We start from the raw sequence: 14,465 nt of genomic DNA, 5'->3' as shown, positions 1-14,465 counted from the left end.
CCGCATTGAGCCCTTCCCTCCTTAGGCTGGCTCCAGGGTCCTGGACAACAGGAGAGGCTGCGGGGGGGGGGGGGGGGTGCAGGCAAGGCCTGGCTGGTGCCGCAGCAGGAAGGGGTCAGAGCACAGAGAGGGATGTGCTGGCACAGTGGGGGAGGAGGCAGGAAGGGGTGGCCTGGCAGTGGGGGAGGGGGCGGGGAGCAGTGTGGGAGGGGATGGGCTAATGCTGCAGGGGAGGGGGATATCGGTTGAGCTCGCTCACTGGGGGAGGGGGCAAAGGGAGGGCTGGGAGCAGTGGGGAAGGGGCAGAGAGGGGGTGAGCTGGCTCTGTGGGGGAAGGGGCAGAGACCTGGCTGGGCTCTGGCCCCTGAGCCGTGCTGCGCTGGGTGGTCCTTGCAGGCGCTTCTGGCCCAGGCGGCCTGTCCCCTGCGAGCTGCTCTCCCCCGCCTCCCCACAATGACCCGTTTGTTCCCGCTGTGGTCAGCATATCAGGCACCGTGGGGCAGAGAAAGGGCCTCTTCTCTGGGGAACAGCCTGTTGAGCTGTGCCGCCACTGAGGTGGTGAAGCTGATGCGGGGAGGGGGCGCCAGGACAGCGGATCCAGGGACAGGCCAGGGGTGCAGAGGGAAGCAGCAGCCCCTCGGCACCCCCTTCGCTCCCATGCACCCTCTGCCCACCTCCTAGATTGCCCCAGCCAGGGCAGGCTGAGCCGGTCTGTGGGGTGCACAGCTGCCACAGGCCATCTTCTGGGATCATGGCATCCAGCTGACTGCGCTGCCCCCCCGGGACCTGGGGGCTCTCTGTGCTGGGGTGCCCAGTACATTCAGAGCCACTGGTGCCCAGTCCCGCTGGGTGCTTCGGTTTCTCCTCCCCGGCCTATTTAGATTGTGAGCGCTGGGGACTCTCTCTCACTCTGGGTCTGGCACAATGGGGCCTCTAACCGTCCCCCTAAGGCACCGCACTGTGCTGGGCAGGGGAGCCCTCTCACCAGTGCCGTGGTCCCTGGGCGTCCTGACGCCATGCAGCATCACTTGTGGGGCACCTGGCCCTGAAGGGTTAATTCCTTCTATAGGAGCCTTTGCAGGACAGCAGTGCCAGCGTTGGCAGTGCTCGGATCGGATCCAGGGCTAATTCCACAGCCTCTGCCTTCCCTGGCATTTAACCCTGCCAGGAGGCAGCTGGCCTGGCCCTGTACTCCCTAACCCAGGGCTCCAGCCTCTGTATTAACCTCTTCAGTGCTGCCTCTGGCATGGGCTAAGCACAGGTCCAGGGCTGTGGGGCCGACCTGCAGACGCTGCCAGCCCCGGCATGCCTGAGCTGCATACAGCCTGCGGTATGAGATCCTACAGAGAACGGGGAGGGGCTAAATGGGAAACATTAACCCTTGGGGTGCCACTGACATGAGTGTTGTTGGGTCTGCCCTCTGGAAAGGGAGTGGGGTCTAGTGGTTAGAGCATGGGGGGTGAAAGGGGGTTGGGAGGACTCTTTGGTTCTATCCCTGGCTCTGGGAGGGCAGTGGTGTCTTGTGGTTAAAGCAGGGGACTGGGAGTCAGGACTCCTGGGTTCTATTCCTGGGGTGGGAAGGGGGTCTAATAGGATGGGTTAGAACTGGGTGGGCTAAGGGCCAGGACTCCTGGGTTCTATCCCTGACTCTGGGAGGGGAGTGGTGTCTTGTGGTTAAAGCAGGGGACTGGAAGTCAGGATTCCTGGGTTCTTTTCCCACCTGTGACAGTGTCCTTGGATATGTCTACACTGCAATAACTGAGAGCCCAGATCAGCTGGCTCAGGCTCGCAGGGCTCAAAGCGTAGTCATTCAGGCTCCAGCTAGAGCCCAGTTTCTGAGACGCACCCCCCTGGTGGAGTCCCAGAGCCCGGGCTCCAGCCCCAGCCCAAACGCCTACACAGCAATTTTCCAGCCCCACAGCCCAAGCCAGCCGCCTTGCGGCTCTGTCACTGCCGCGGAGACGCACCCCCGGTGGCCCAGCTCTCGGAGGGGCGGTGCCCGTGGGGGCACACTGGCTGCCCTGCTCTGAAGAATCGGGCCCCGAGCGCTGTCCAAAACTGACCATGGTGGCACCCAGGGCAGGTCCTGTGCAGCGGGTGCCAGGAACCAGATGACTGGGGCTTGGAGCGGCGCGGTTTTCTGGGCCTGCGCTGCCCATCCCTGACACTGGCCATCTCCAAGGCCCAGATCCACAGAGGTGCTTAACTCCCATGGGAGGGTGGGAATCGAAATACCTTTGAGGACCCAGGCCCGGGGACTTTGCATTCCATTCCCTTGGCCTCTGATCCCTGAAAGAAGCTGAGAGCCAGGGCAGGGTGGAGCCGGCCTGATCCCAGCCCCTATGTCTCCCCGCAGAGTTAAAAGCACGCCATGGGCTGCGCACCTATGGGCTAGAGCGCTCCTGCTGCTACGAGGCGCTGCTCCTGGATGAAGAGCGGGGCCGGCTCTTCGTGGGCGGCAAGAACTACCTGGCCTCCCTGAGCCTGGACAACATCAGCAAGCAGGACAAGAAGGTGACAGGGCTGCACAGCAGAGGGTGGGGGGATCTGGGCACCCACCGGGGGGAGGGGCAGTGAGCAGAGGCGCCCGCTCGGGAGGCGACATTGCCGGCATTCCAGCCGCCTCGCCTCCCCCGTGAAATCGCTGGACCAACTGTCCGGCTTGAACGCCGCAGGGGGGGTCAGCTAATGCCTCCGTTCCTGGGACCCTGCCTCCCAGCCCCAACTGCTGGAGGAGCCCCTGCTCCCAGGGTACCGTGTGGCTTGCATTGCATGTCTCAAGCGTGCTGGTGCTCAGCCGGGCATGCATGGCCCTGCCCAAAGTGGCATGGAGGGCTGGCACATTCGAGCCACGTCCCCACGCTGCTCTGGCTGCTGCTGTCTCAGGGCACGGGACAGAGAAGGAAATTGGGAGCCCCTCTGCATGGGGCATGGAGGGGCACACTGTCAGGGCAGGGTCCTTGTTCCATCTCCAGGGACGCTGCCCCTCCATTCCTAGTGTGAACTGAGTTGGGAGGGTCTCAGCCTCATGCTTTGCAGGCCAAGCTCCCGAGCCCAGCACCACAGTTCATGCAGGAACTTGGGGCTGGGCTGGCAGGGGGCTGTGGGCTGGTATTGAGGAGCCCATGGGGGAAGAGGGAGATACCTCCCCCTGACCTGTCCCACTCTCTTCCCACAGATCTACTGGCCGGCGCCTGTGGAGTGGAGGGAGGAATGCAACTGGGCCGGCAAAGACATCAATGTACGTGCTTCAGCCAGGCTAAGCTGGGGGGGTGGGCAGGCTCCCCCGCTGAACCTGGAGCCCCCGTCCTGGCTTTGCAGGGGTTGCCAGACCCCATGCCCTGCAGGGGTTTCTAGCGTGGCCTTTGCGTTGGGCACCTTGGAGCAGCTCCTCAAAGTGCCTCATTGCAGCAATGGAGCCCTGCCCCAACCGCCCTCCCCTGGCCTGGTCTGCATGGTGCCCAGTGCGGAGAGTGGGCAGCCCAGCCCAGCACTGCCCCATGGGAGTCAAGTGTGTTGGGGGAGTCAGACGTGCGGAGTTTGGGATTTGCCCCCTGTTCAGTGAAGATGGGACGCCCTGTTCGTATCTCCCCTGCTCCAAGGCAGGACGTGGGGCCTCGCGGAGCCCAGACCTCCTGGCCGCAGGCCGCCTGGGGTCCCGCAACAGGATGGAGTGAGACCACATCTGACTCGCAGGGAGCTGGCTCAGGGGCATGGGGACAGCGTGGGGTGAGCAGGCTGCCCCAGGCTGAGGCCACTGCCCCAGGCTGAGGCCACTGCCCCCAACGGTTCTGACAGCCCCAACGGTGAGGGGCCCCAAGGATTGGGCGATGCCAAGGCGCCCAAAGTGGCCCAGCCAGTGTGCTTTTGGGACACTGTGAGGCTGGGGGTGACACGGCCCCCCCTCCATTGATCCCCACAGAGGGAGGCTCTTGATCCCCATTGGGCAGGGGTGAGCCCCTGTGGGGCAAAAGGGGGGATCTTTCCCTGTCCCTCGCTGTGGCACCCGGAGGGCCAAGCCAGAGGCTGCCCACCAGCCCCTCCACTCCTATTGGGCAGTGTGGGCCATGCCATCCGGGGACCTTGCCCCACTCTGACCAGGCTGCTGTCCTACCTGGAGATAGACTAGGCCTGGCCGCCGGGACTTGCCACTGGCTCAGGTAGTAGAGGGGTTCCCAGAGCTGCTAGCACACAGCCATGGGGCCTGCAGGGGGTGCGGGGAGGTACAGCACTCGCCGGGGGCCTAGGGTCTCTTCGGGGAGCCCCCTGGGCTGCGGGGGGAGGTACCATCCTGGCAGGCTGCTGGGAACTGTCCAGGGGCTGGGCTGCGAGTAGTAGTCCCGGCCAAGGGGGGGATCAGTGCAGTGATGCAGGGGGGCAGCAGTGAGCAGTCAGCGGGCTGCAGGACATGTCATGGGTACTGAGTCCCCCTGAGCTGAGGGATCCCCCGGGGGCCGATTGCTGCAAGGCTGGGCCCAGGCTGGATCGGGCCCAGGCAGGATCAGGTCCAGGGAAGCCAGAGGCGGGACAGAGGGAGGCTGATCCAGGCAGCTGAGAAGATGCTGGATGAAATCCCAGCCCCACGGCAGTTGGAGGCCAAGCTCCCATGGGGTGGGTAGGGGGGCGCCCCAGTGACGGTTTATTGAGCGTTTAACCCCTTCCCAGCCAGACACCCGCCTGCTACTTTCCAGCATGACCTTTGTTCTTCAGAGCCTTGGCCGTGCCCAGCAGAGGGGGAGGGGATCCAAGGACCCGCCCCGAGGCCCCAGTAGAAGCTACTGATGGGTACTGCCCCCCGGCCCCCCCTTCATCAATCAAGTGGCTGGGAGACACAAGGGCTGATTGTTTGCCTGGCTGGGCAAGTGCTGGGCCTGTCTGCCGGGCTGGGGCGTGGGTGGCGTTCAGAGCAGATGCGCTGGGTTGAGGGTCCCCCGCCCGGGGGGGTTGTGGGTCACAGCCCCAGGCACTCCCCAAGGGATGCTTTTTGTTTTTCTGCCCCAGTGCGCTCTGGAATGCCTGGTGGCATTGTGCAGGCAGGATGGGGGGTCCTCTGGACGGATGGGGAGGGGGACGGCCATCTCTGTGTTGAGCCTGGAGGTGAAGAGGAGCAAGGAGTTTTTGCAGCCTGGGCTTCTCCCAGGGACCTTGGGCTAGTCACTGCCTCGCTCTGGGCCTCAGCTTCCCCACTGTGAAATGGGGATAATATTTCCCTACTGTGATGGGTTGGATCACAGAAACCCCCTTGGGACTGCCAACTGATGTGCTGAGACTACTTCTGAGCCCGTTTTCCCTGTCAGCTCGGGACTGGAGAGCCCTGCCTGGTTTGAGCCAGACACGCTACCCTGCTGCAAACACAGACCCAGGTCTGAACCACGTCCCACAAGCTGCAGGCTTAACTGAAAACAGCTTAAGAAGTGTTTCTGTCTCCAACACTCAGATGCCCAGCTCCCAATGAGGTCCAAACCCCAAATAAATCTGTTTTACTCTATATAGAGCTTATACAGGGTAAACTCCTCAATTGTTCGCCCTCTATAACACTGATAGAGAGATATGCACAGCTGTTTGACCTCCCCTTCCCCTTCCCCCCGTATTCATACCTACTGTGGATTAATTAATAAGTAAAAAGCGATTTTATTAAATATAAAAAGTAGGATTTACGTGGTTCCAAGTAATGACAGACAGAACAAAGTAAATTACCAAACAGAATAAAATAAAACACGCAAATCTATGCCTAATACAGTAAGAAAACTGAATACAGATAAAATCTCACCCTCAGAGAGGTTTCAATAAGTTTCTATCACAGACTGGACGCCTTCCTAGTCTGGGCACAATCCTTTCCCCTGGTGCAGCCCTTGTTCCAGCTCATGTGGTAGCTACGGGATTCCTCATGATTGCAGCCCCCTTTTTTCTGTTCCACCCCCTTATATAGCTTTTGCACAAGGCGGGAATCCTTTGTCCCTCTCTGGGATCCCACCCCTCTTTCTAAATGGAAAAGCACCAGGTTAAAGATGGATCCCAGTTCAGGTGACATGATCACATGTCACTCTAAGACTTAACTCTTCATTCCTCCCAGCCTGACTCACAGGAAAGCCTGCATGCAAACAGAGCCACCCACAGTCACTTGTCCTGGTTGATGGGAGCCATCAAGATTCCAAGCCACCATTAATGACCCACACTTTGCATAACTACAATAGGCCCTCAGGGTTATACTTCATATTTCTGGTTTCAGATACAACTAGAAATATAAGAGTGATACATTTATACAAATAGGATGAGCACACTCAGGAGATTATAAGCTTTGTAATGATACCTTACAAGAGACCTTTTGCATGAAGCGTATTCCAGTTGCATCATATTCACACATTAGCATATTTTTATAAAATCATATAGAGTGTGATGTCACACAGGGCGGGAGGGGGCAGGCAGGGCAGGGGCAAGTGGCAGGAGGGGCCCAGGAAGGGTCAGGCTGGGGGCAGGCAGCAGGAGGGGGCTGGGCAGGGTGGGGCTGGGGTAGGGTGGGAGGAGGGGGCCGGGCGGGTGGCGGGAGGTTGTCTGGGCAGGGATGGGGGGCAGGTGGCAGGAGGGACCCTGGCAGGGCAGGAGGGGACAGGCAGCAGGAGGGACCCGAGCAGGGTGGGGCTGGGGGCAGGTGGCAGGAGGGGGCCGGGCGGGCGGCGGGAGGTTGTCTGGGCAGGGCTTGGGGCAGGTGGCAGGAGGGGGCCGGCCAGGGCGAGACTGGGGGCGGGTGGCAGGAAGGGCCAGGACGGGGCTGGAGGTGGGTGGCAGAGGGGGCCAGGCAGGTGGCAGGAGGGGCAGGGCGGTGCTGCACGGCACACTGGTCTGGCTGGACACGGCTGTGGCAGCTTCGCTCCCATCTGGTTTCCTGCCAGCAGCCCTGAGCCCGGCTCCTGCATTGGTGCAAAAGGCAGCAAACAAGCAGCCTGAGGCCTGTTTGTCTGTCTGGGGGCACTGAGAGGCCCCCCCTGACCCCACTGTTTACCCAGCCGCTGCCCCTAGGGGACACACTGGGCAGAAGTAGCCTTGCAAGTGCTCCTGTTCCCGGTCGGCTCTGCCCTCTCATGCCAGGGTCCCTTGGGCCAGATCCAGCTCTCTCTCTCTCATACACACACACACACCCGGCAGCTGGGGATAGCCAGGGCTGCTGTGGGTCAGGAGTGAGGAGCACCAACAGAGGTGGGGAGGGAGCCAGGGGCTGGGATAGCAGGGACTGCAGATCGGGATTGAGGAGGGGCACCAGCAGAGTTGGGGGGAGCCCAGGGCTGGGATAGCAGGGGCTCTGGGTGGGGAGTGAGGAGCACCGGTAGGACTGTGGGGGCAGCCAGGGACTGCAGGTCAGGATTGAGGAGGGGCACCAGCAGAGCTGTCGGCAGATCCCAGGGCAAGGCAAGCAGGGGGCTGCAGGTCAGGACTAAGGACACTGGCCAAGATGGGGACAGCAGGGATGGGGTCCAGGACTGCAATATCAGCTCAGCTCCAGGCTGGAAGTGTGGGTTGGGGGTTCCCGGCCCGGCCATTCCCTTCCTTTGGGTTCTCATTAGTGTTACTCATTTTCCAGGAGCTGTTGGACCCTCAATCTGAGTCATGTGAGGATCCCCTGGCAGCACCCTCTCCTGGCACTCTGGCCCTGCCCACGGCACCAACAGGGCCATGATAAGTAGCAATGAGCAGAAGCTCAGACATGCGTGTCCAGGCCCTGGGTGGCGCCATCTGCGCCATGGCCTGGTGCCCTGATCTGACCCACCTGCAGCTATTAACCAAGCGGCAGGGGCTGCGGCAGCACCTGGTGCCCCCTTCCCCCGGCTCCAGGAGCAGTGCCACTGCTCTTGGGGTTCCCTTCTCCCCAGCCCACTGGCCTGGCTAGCAGGGGTCCGGGTCACACCCCAGCCGGGGCAGCACCTCCTGAGATGGCAACTCCAGGCAGGCAGGCCCTGCCGCTCACCAGGCACTGGGTCTAGGTGACTCAGGGCTGGGATGGACCGTCCCTGTCCACACACCTGGGAACAGTGAATCGCTCCCCGGCCAAAGGGGCAGGGATACAGGCGGGGTCCCACTACCCTGAGGGCAGCTCCAGGGTGCCTGACGGGGACCAGCCTGTATCCTTGTGCCCCTGGAATGGCTCAGGGCAACTGCAGGGGGGAAGGACCTGCCTGGATTCCCATCACCAGCTGCCCTGGCATGTGAGTCAGCGTGTGGGAAGCCTTGGCCTGGGGGCTCCTTGTGTGGGGCAGGAGCTCCCCCACAGCCAGTGCTCCTTCCCTGCCCCCCCACAGCGCCCCCTGCTGAGAGGGGCTGGGACTGGAGTAGCTGGGACCTCCCCCACAGCCAGCGCTCCTGCCCCACACACCACAGTGCCCCCTGCTAGGAGAGGCTGGGGCTGGCATAGCTAGGAGCTCCCCCCATGGCCGGCTCCTGCCCTGCTCCCCACAGTGCCCTCTGCTGGGAGAGGCCAAGGCTGGAGTGGCTGGGAGCACCCCACACACAGCCAGCGCTCCTGCCCCACACACCACAGTGCCCCCTGCTAGGAGAGGCTGGGGCTGCTGGGAATTCAGTGTGTTTCTGAGGCAGGTGCAGGGGAATGGGGGGGTGAGCAGCCTTTGGGCCGTGCTGCAATGAGATCCTGTTGGCCAGGGATGCTGGCACCCCCGGAGGCGAGGCAGGGAGCCGGCGTTAAAACTGACGTCCTGGCCTCCAACTCCTAGCCATGGATCCTAATGCTGGGACCTTGCATTCCAGGGGCCAGGGCAGAGGGGCCAGGGGGCCGGCTAGAGCCCTGGGCTCAGACGTGTTGTTGGCCAAACCCACCTAGAAACCCCAAGGGGGCTGTCACTCTGGTTTCAGCTCTGCGGGGGTGGGGGGAGCTGTGGATCCGGGGCAGCCGCCACCGTGCCCAGGACAGATAGTGGGGAGCCCATAGAGAGCTGGACAAAGTGCTACCAGGGAGGTGCCAGCTATGGGGGTGCAGCAGGAGACATGCCCCCAGCCAGGCCCCGCCCCACTCACCCCCAGCTCCCCCTTCCCCCCCCCCGTGTCTTTCAGGCCGAGTGTATGAACTTCATCAAGATCCTGCACCTATACAACCGCACCCACCTGTACGCCTGCGGCACGGGCGCCTTCCACCCCGCCTGCGCCTACGTGGAGGTCGGCCAGCGCATGGAGGTAGGGCCCGGCGGGCACTGGCGGCACCCCTGCTAAGGGACAAGGGTGAGCCGCCCTCCCAGCCCCAACGCCCAGGGCATCCCCTGCCCGCCACCTGCCCTGCGGGGGGGGGCGGGGCTGGTTCTGTTAGCAGCCTGACCCCAGACCCGCCCTCCCCCCAATCGCTGACGTGCTTCATTCCCTCTCTCCAGGAGCCTGTCTTTAAGCTGGATCCTGCAGCCATGGAGGATGGCAAAGGGAAGAGCCCATACGACCCACGGCACGTGGCCGCCTCGGTGCTCGTGGGTAAGAGCCACGACCCTGAGCTGGCACGGGCGGGCCTCCTTATTGTCTGCTGGGCCCTGCTGACTGCCACCTGCCCCTGCCCCTCCCCCATAGCGCCCCCTACTGGGAGAGGCTGGGGCTGGAGTAGCTGGGAGCTCCCCCCACAGCCAGCGCTCCTGCCCAGCTCTCCACGGCGCCCCCTGTGGGCAGAGGCTGGGCTGCCTCAGGCACTGCTGGCTCGTGCCCTCTGGGGGGGTGCTGAGGGCGAGATGCCAGTTCTGTGCAGAGCCAGGACACAAGAGCCCCTGTTGGTCATCAGGGACTGTCCCTGCTGAGGAATCTGAGCCTTGAACTCACCACTGAGCTGGGGGAGGGGAGTGAGCAGGGCCCAGGCTGTGGGAGCCGGGGATTCACTTGTTAACCCTCCTAATCTCCCGGGGGTGCCCCTGTAAATTCCCCACCACCACCAACAGTGACGTCTGGTGAGGGGGGTGAAGTGGATCCCTTGGCTGTCTGAGGAGCAGGACGCCCGGCCTTTCCCCTGCCGATGGGGTGAGGCAGGGGGAGGTAGGCAGGAAGGGCTGGGCAGACCCGTGTTTAATGCCCCCCACCTCTCTGATCCCTGCCCCAGGGGAGGAGCTGTATTCCGGGGTGGCCACCGACCTGATGGGCCGCGACTTCACCATCTTCCGCAGCCTGGGGCTGCGCCCGTCCATCCGCACCGAGCAGCACGACTCCCGCTGGCTCAACGGTCAGTGCCAGGGCTTGGGGGGTGTCTAGGTGGTAAGGCCAGGCCTTGGGGGTCCCCAGGAACATAATCCTGCTGCTGCCCAGGGGCCGATCCCTCGGCTCGAGGATGCTGGGCCGCATCCTGAGTGTGGTGAGTTTGGCAGCCTCAGCCAAGCTCCTACTGAATTTCACTCCCTGTCCCAGGGCCTGCTCTGACCCAGCCTCCTGCGAAGTGGGCAGGGGAGGCTCCCAGATCTGAGCATGCCAGTCACTGGGCACAAGTGGGAACAGCAACATGAGGGGGGAGGCAGTGGCAGGCCCTGAGTGTCTGTCTCTGGGGGGAGATTTCAGAACTTGGGGACAGGCGTGTGTTCTGTGCTCCTCCTGATTACTGGGGCCCTGTGCCCTTGGTTGTCCCCCCTTGTGCATGCCCCTGATTGGGGGTCGTTTCCCAAAGGCTGAGGGGCACCGGCAGGGCTCTGGGGGGATCCCAAGGCTGGAATAGTAGGGGCTGCGGGTTGGGAGTTAGGGGCACTGGCAGAGCTGGGGGGAGCCCAAGGCTGGGATAGCAGGGGCTGCAGGGTGGGAGTGAGGGACCCTGGCAGGGCTGGTGAAGAAGCTTTCGCAGCCCTAATCCTGTGGGCGGCCATGCTCTGCTCATCCCCTTTGGCATTTCGCTGACCTGCCCTCTGAATCTCACCATCTGTCATGCTGGGATAATGAACCCATAGTCCTGCAAGAGCTTCTGGCCTCATTCACCCTAGGGGGGCCTCATTCCCACCCCTCCCCAGGCCATGCCTGGCCCTGGGATTCTCTCTCAGCTCTTCCCCAGCATCCCCATCCCTGCAGACAGCGGCTGGGGGGACTGCCAGGCTGGGGCTGCCATGGGCCCTGCCCACGCTCTGCCCCAGCCCTGTTCTGCCTGGAAGGTGCCATCACCTGGAAATGGGCAGCACCAAGAATAGCAGAGCCCCTAGGAGTGGCTCGAGATCAACCTGAGACAGTGCAGTGACCTGGCACTCCCAGGCTCTGCCTCCCAGGGCACCAGAGCTGGGCTGGACTGGGTGCAGGAATTGCCAGGCAGAGCTGTGGCGGGGAGCCCAGGGCTGGGATAACAGGGGGCTGCTGGTCGGGACTGAGGGGCACCAGCAGAGTTGTGGGGAGAGCCCAGGGCTGGGCTAGCAGGGGGTAGAGCTGGGGGGTTGGGGGACAGCGGGTCAGAACTGAGGAGCATCACCCGTCTGCCCCGTACCCACTCTTCCTTCTCTCTGGCCCTGGACCCGCTCTCATGGCTGGGCTGACTCTCCCTGTGGGAGCTGGTGGATCTAGGCTGCCACCTAGTGGTGTGTGACTGCAGGGCCCCCTTTGAGTGGGGGGCACTTGTGGGGTGATGGAGCTGGGGCAGGGGATGGTCTGGCTGCGTGGGCATGGGGATGGGCATGCGCATTCCAGGGGCAGGGGACTGAGCACGGCCAGTTGTACCCAATCCCAGGCTGGTCTGGCTGGCCGAGGCGGGTTCCACGATGTGGCACGAGCAAGGGGGGTACTGGGGGAGCCCGGAGCTGCCTGTGGCAGGGCAGGTACCGCGGGGGCAGCAGATGGGTGCCCTCCGGCCTCCCCCGAACCCTCCCAGACAGGCAGGGGACCTGGGCTGCATCTCTGACCCCAGGTGCCATTCCCTGTTGAGCCAGTTTCAGGCAGCAAAGACCCCACCCATGGCACTGGCCGTGGGTCCTCCCTGACGGTCAGGGCAGGGCCTGGCTGATCCCCGGCACTGCAGAGCCCATGTGGCCCTGGCCTGGCTCAGGCTCATGCTGTTAGCTTCACCTCTCGGGAAGGGAGAGCTGGGGGCTAGAGCAGTAGGGGTCAGGACTCCTGGGTCCCGTTCCCTGCTCTGAGAGGGGAGCGTGTGTAATGGTTAGAGCAGTGGAGATGGGGTGTCAGGACTTCTGGATTCTATTCCTTGCCGTGCCACAGATTCACTGGGTAACATCCCTTCTTTATACCTCGGTTTCCCCCTGTGTCGGCCAGGGGTAGGGCACTGCCCCGCGTGGGTTGGCACGCAGGTCGGGTAGCAAAGCGCTGGCAGCCCCGACTGGGCCGAGTGCAGCTGTTACTCGCTCTACTTTCTGCCTGAGCGCCTGTGCTGGATGGCATGGGTGCCTGGTGCTCGCCCTGCCTGACCCTCCCTCCCTCCCCCGGTTCTGCCATGCCCAGAGCCCAAGTTCGTGGACGTGTTCTGGATCCCGGAGAGCGAGAACCCGGACGACGACAAGATCTACTTCTTCTTCCGTGAGACGGCGGTGGAGGGGCAGCAGGGGCTGGGCAAGGCCAGCTTCGCCCGCATCGGGCAGATCTGCAGGGTGAGTGCTCCCATGTTCACCCGGCCCCGCTGGGACAATGGGGCTGGTCCCTTTCCCTGCACCCCTGGGGGGCCGGGAGGGATGGGTGTCCCCCCTTCTGTGCTCCGCCTGCACAGCAGCGACACTGGGGTTGGAGCCGAGCCTGCCTGGCATTTGGGCAGCGGCTCTGCCAGCCAGGCCTGTGGGGTCGTTCCCCGGCTGTGCTGGCAGGAGCCCCACGCTGGGGACAGCTCAGTCGTGCTCTCCCATGCCACCGCGGCGGGTCCGGCCCGGAGATGGGGAGTCCACCGTCTGTCATGTCCCGGGACGTCCTGGTGGGTGGAGGGTTTCTCTGGGGACGGGCATCCTGCTGAGCCAGGAGCTCCCTGCATGCCCCCTGCCCGGCCCCCTCTCAGCCTGTCTGCCCGGCCCCACAGAACGACCTGGGCGGGCGGCGGAGCCTGGTGAACAAGTGGACGACGTTCCTGAAGGCCAGGCTGGTGTGTTCAGTGCCAGGCAGCGACGGGGGCGACACCTTCTTCGACGAGCTCCGTGAGTGGTGTGGGGCGGGCACCAGCTGCAGGGCCACTGACTGGGGTGGGGGGCGCTCTGTGCCCAGACGGGGATGGGGTGTGTGGGGAGGCTACACGCTGGTGGTGGTGGCGGGGGTATTGCTGTGCACCCTGGCTGGGCAGCAGGGGCCAGGGTTTGATCAGTGACCCGCACTCACAGGTGACGTCTTCCTGCTGCGGACGAGGGACACACGGAACCCCCTGCTCTACGCCGTCTTCTCCACCTCCAGGTACAGCGGGGCCCCCCCAATACCTGCCCCCTCAGCATGCTCAGCACCCCCAGTTCTGCACTGCCCCTGCCAATGCCCAGCCCCCCAGATCACCTGGCTCCCCCAGCCAGTTTTGCGCTGACCCCCAGCTCACCTGCCCCACCCCTCAGAGCACCTGCCCCCCCACATGTCCCCCTAGCTCGCTCTCCTGCCAGCCAGCTCCGAACTGACCCCTCTGCTCACCCAGGGCCCCCCTCAGCACACCCAGCCCCCTCAGCCAGTTCATCCAGCCCCACAGTGCATCTGGCCCCCCAGCTCGCCCATGCCCCAGCTTGCCTATCCCCCCAGCCAGATCCACGCTGCCCCTCCATGGATCCCTCACCAGAGCACCCATAGGTTCTGCAGCTGGGCCTGGTGTAGGGGGGCGCTCAGGGCCAGGGACCCCTCATCCTTCCCCTCCAGCCCCATGCCCACTCTGACCCTCTTCTCCCTGTGCCCCTTGCCCTTCCCCCACCTCAATGCCCTTTTGATTCCAGTGCCCCATGCCCCCCTCACGCCCTTGCCTGTTGCTTTCCCCACAGCTCAGTGTTTAGGGGCTCCGCCGTCTGCCTGTACAACATGCACGACATCCGCCGAGCCTTCCTGGGGCCCTTCGCTCACAAGGAGGGGCCCAACTACCAGTGGGTGTCGTACCAGGGCCGCGTTCCCTACCCTCGCCCGGGCATGGTACGTGCTGCGGGCCCCAGCTGGCTGGGAGGGACGTGGGGCACGGGGCTCCCCCTGCAGCCAGTGGGGATCAGGCCCCGCCCCCGGCGTCATCCCTCAGCGGGGCTGTGTGGCTGCCCAGCCCCTTGATACCTGCCCCTCCAGCCCTGCATCCTGCCCCCATCCTAGACCCCTTGAGCCCCATGGCCCCTATGCCTGAGCTCGAGGCCTGGTGCCTCGGCGCCCACACACAGCTCTGCCAGCCTGGCCTGGGGGGAAAGTCCGTCCTGCCCCCGCCCAGAGGCCTGCAGAGGCAAGGGGTGGCCAGCTGTGAGAGGGGCCTGGGCAGGGGGGAAGGCTCAGCGGCTGTCGGTGCCCTGCAGGAAGCAGCGGAGCCAGGGCTGTGCCAAGTCTCGGCACCAGTGGATCTGGGAGGGTAGGATGGGTGTTCGATGCCCAGCGCAGAG

General features: G+C 63.9%; 1 protein-coding gene across 5 annotated transcripts in view; it reads left to right on the top strand.

Moving 5' to 3' along the window:
• SEMA3B (semaphorin 3B) overlaps positions 1-14,465 on the top strand; it is a 39,714-nt gene that overhangs the window by 17,207 nt on the left and 8,042 nt on the right. For all 5 annotated transcript variants that reach the window (XM_043551734.1, XM_037905205.2, XM_043551735.1 and 2 more), the window contains 9 exons: positions 2,357-2,514; positions 3,179-3,241; positions 9,058-9,177; positions 9,369-9,462; positions 10,073-10,192; positions 12,388-12,533; positions 12,950-13,064; positions 13,245-13,314; positions 13,875-14,019. In XM_043551734.1, coding sequence (XP_043407669.1) covers positions 2,357-2,514; positions 3,179-3,241; positions 9,058-9,177; positions 9,369-9,462; positions 10,073-10,192; positions 12,388-12,533; positions 12,950-13,064; positions 13,245-13,314; positions 13,875-14,019 — 1,031 coding nt within the window. The remainder of the gene's footprint in view (positions 1-2,356; positions 2,515-3,178; positions 3,242-9,057; positions 9,178-9,368; positions 9,463-10,072; positions 10,193-12,387; positions 12,534-12,949; positions 13,065-13,244; positions 13,315-13,874; positions 14,020-14,465) is intronic.

This window comes from Chelonia mydas, chromosome 7 (assembly GCF_015237465.2).
Source record: "Chelonia mydas isolate rCheMyd1 chromosome 7, rCheMyd1.pri.v2, whole genome shotgun sequence".
Lineage (NCBI taxonomy): Eukaryota > Metazoa > Chordata > Testudines > Cheloniidae > Chelonia > Chelonia mydas.
This window is presented reverse-complemented; position numbering and strand designations above follow the sequence as displayed.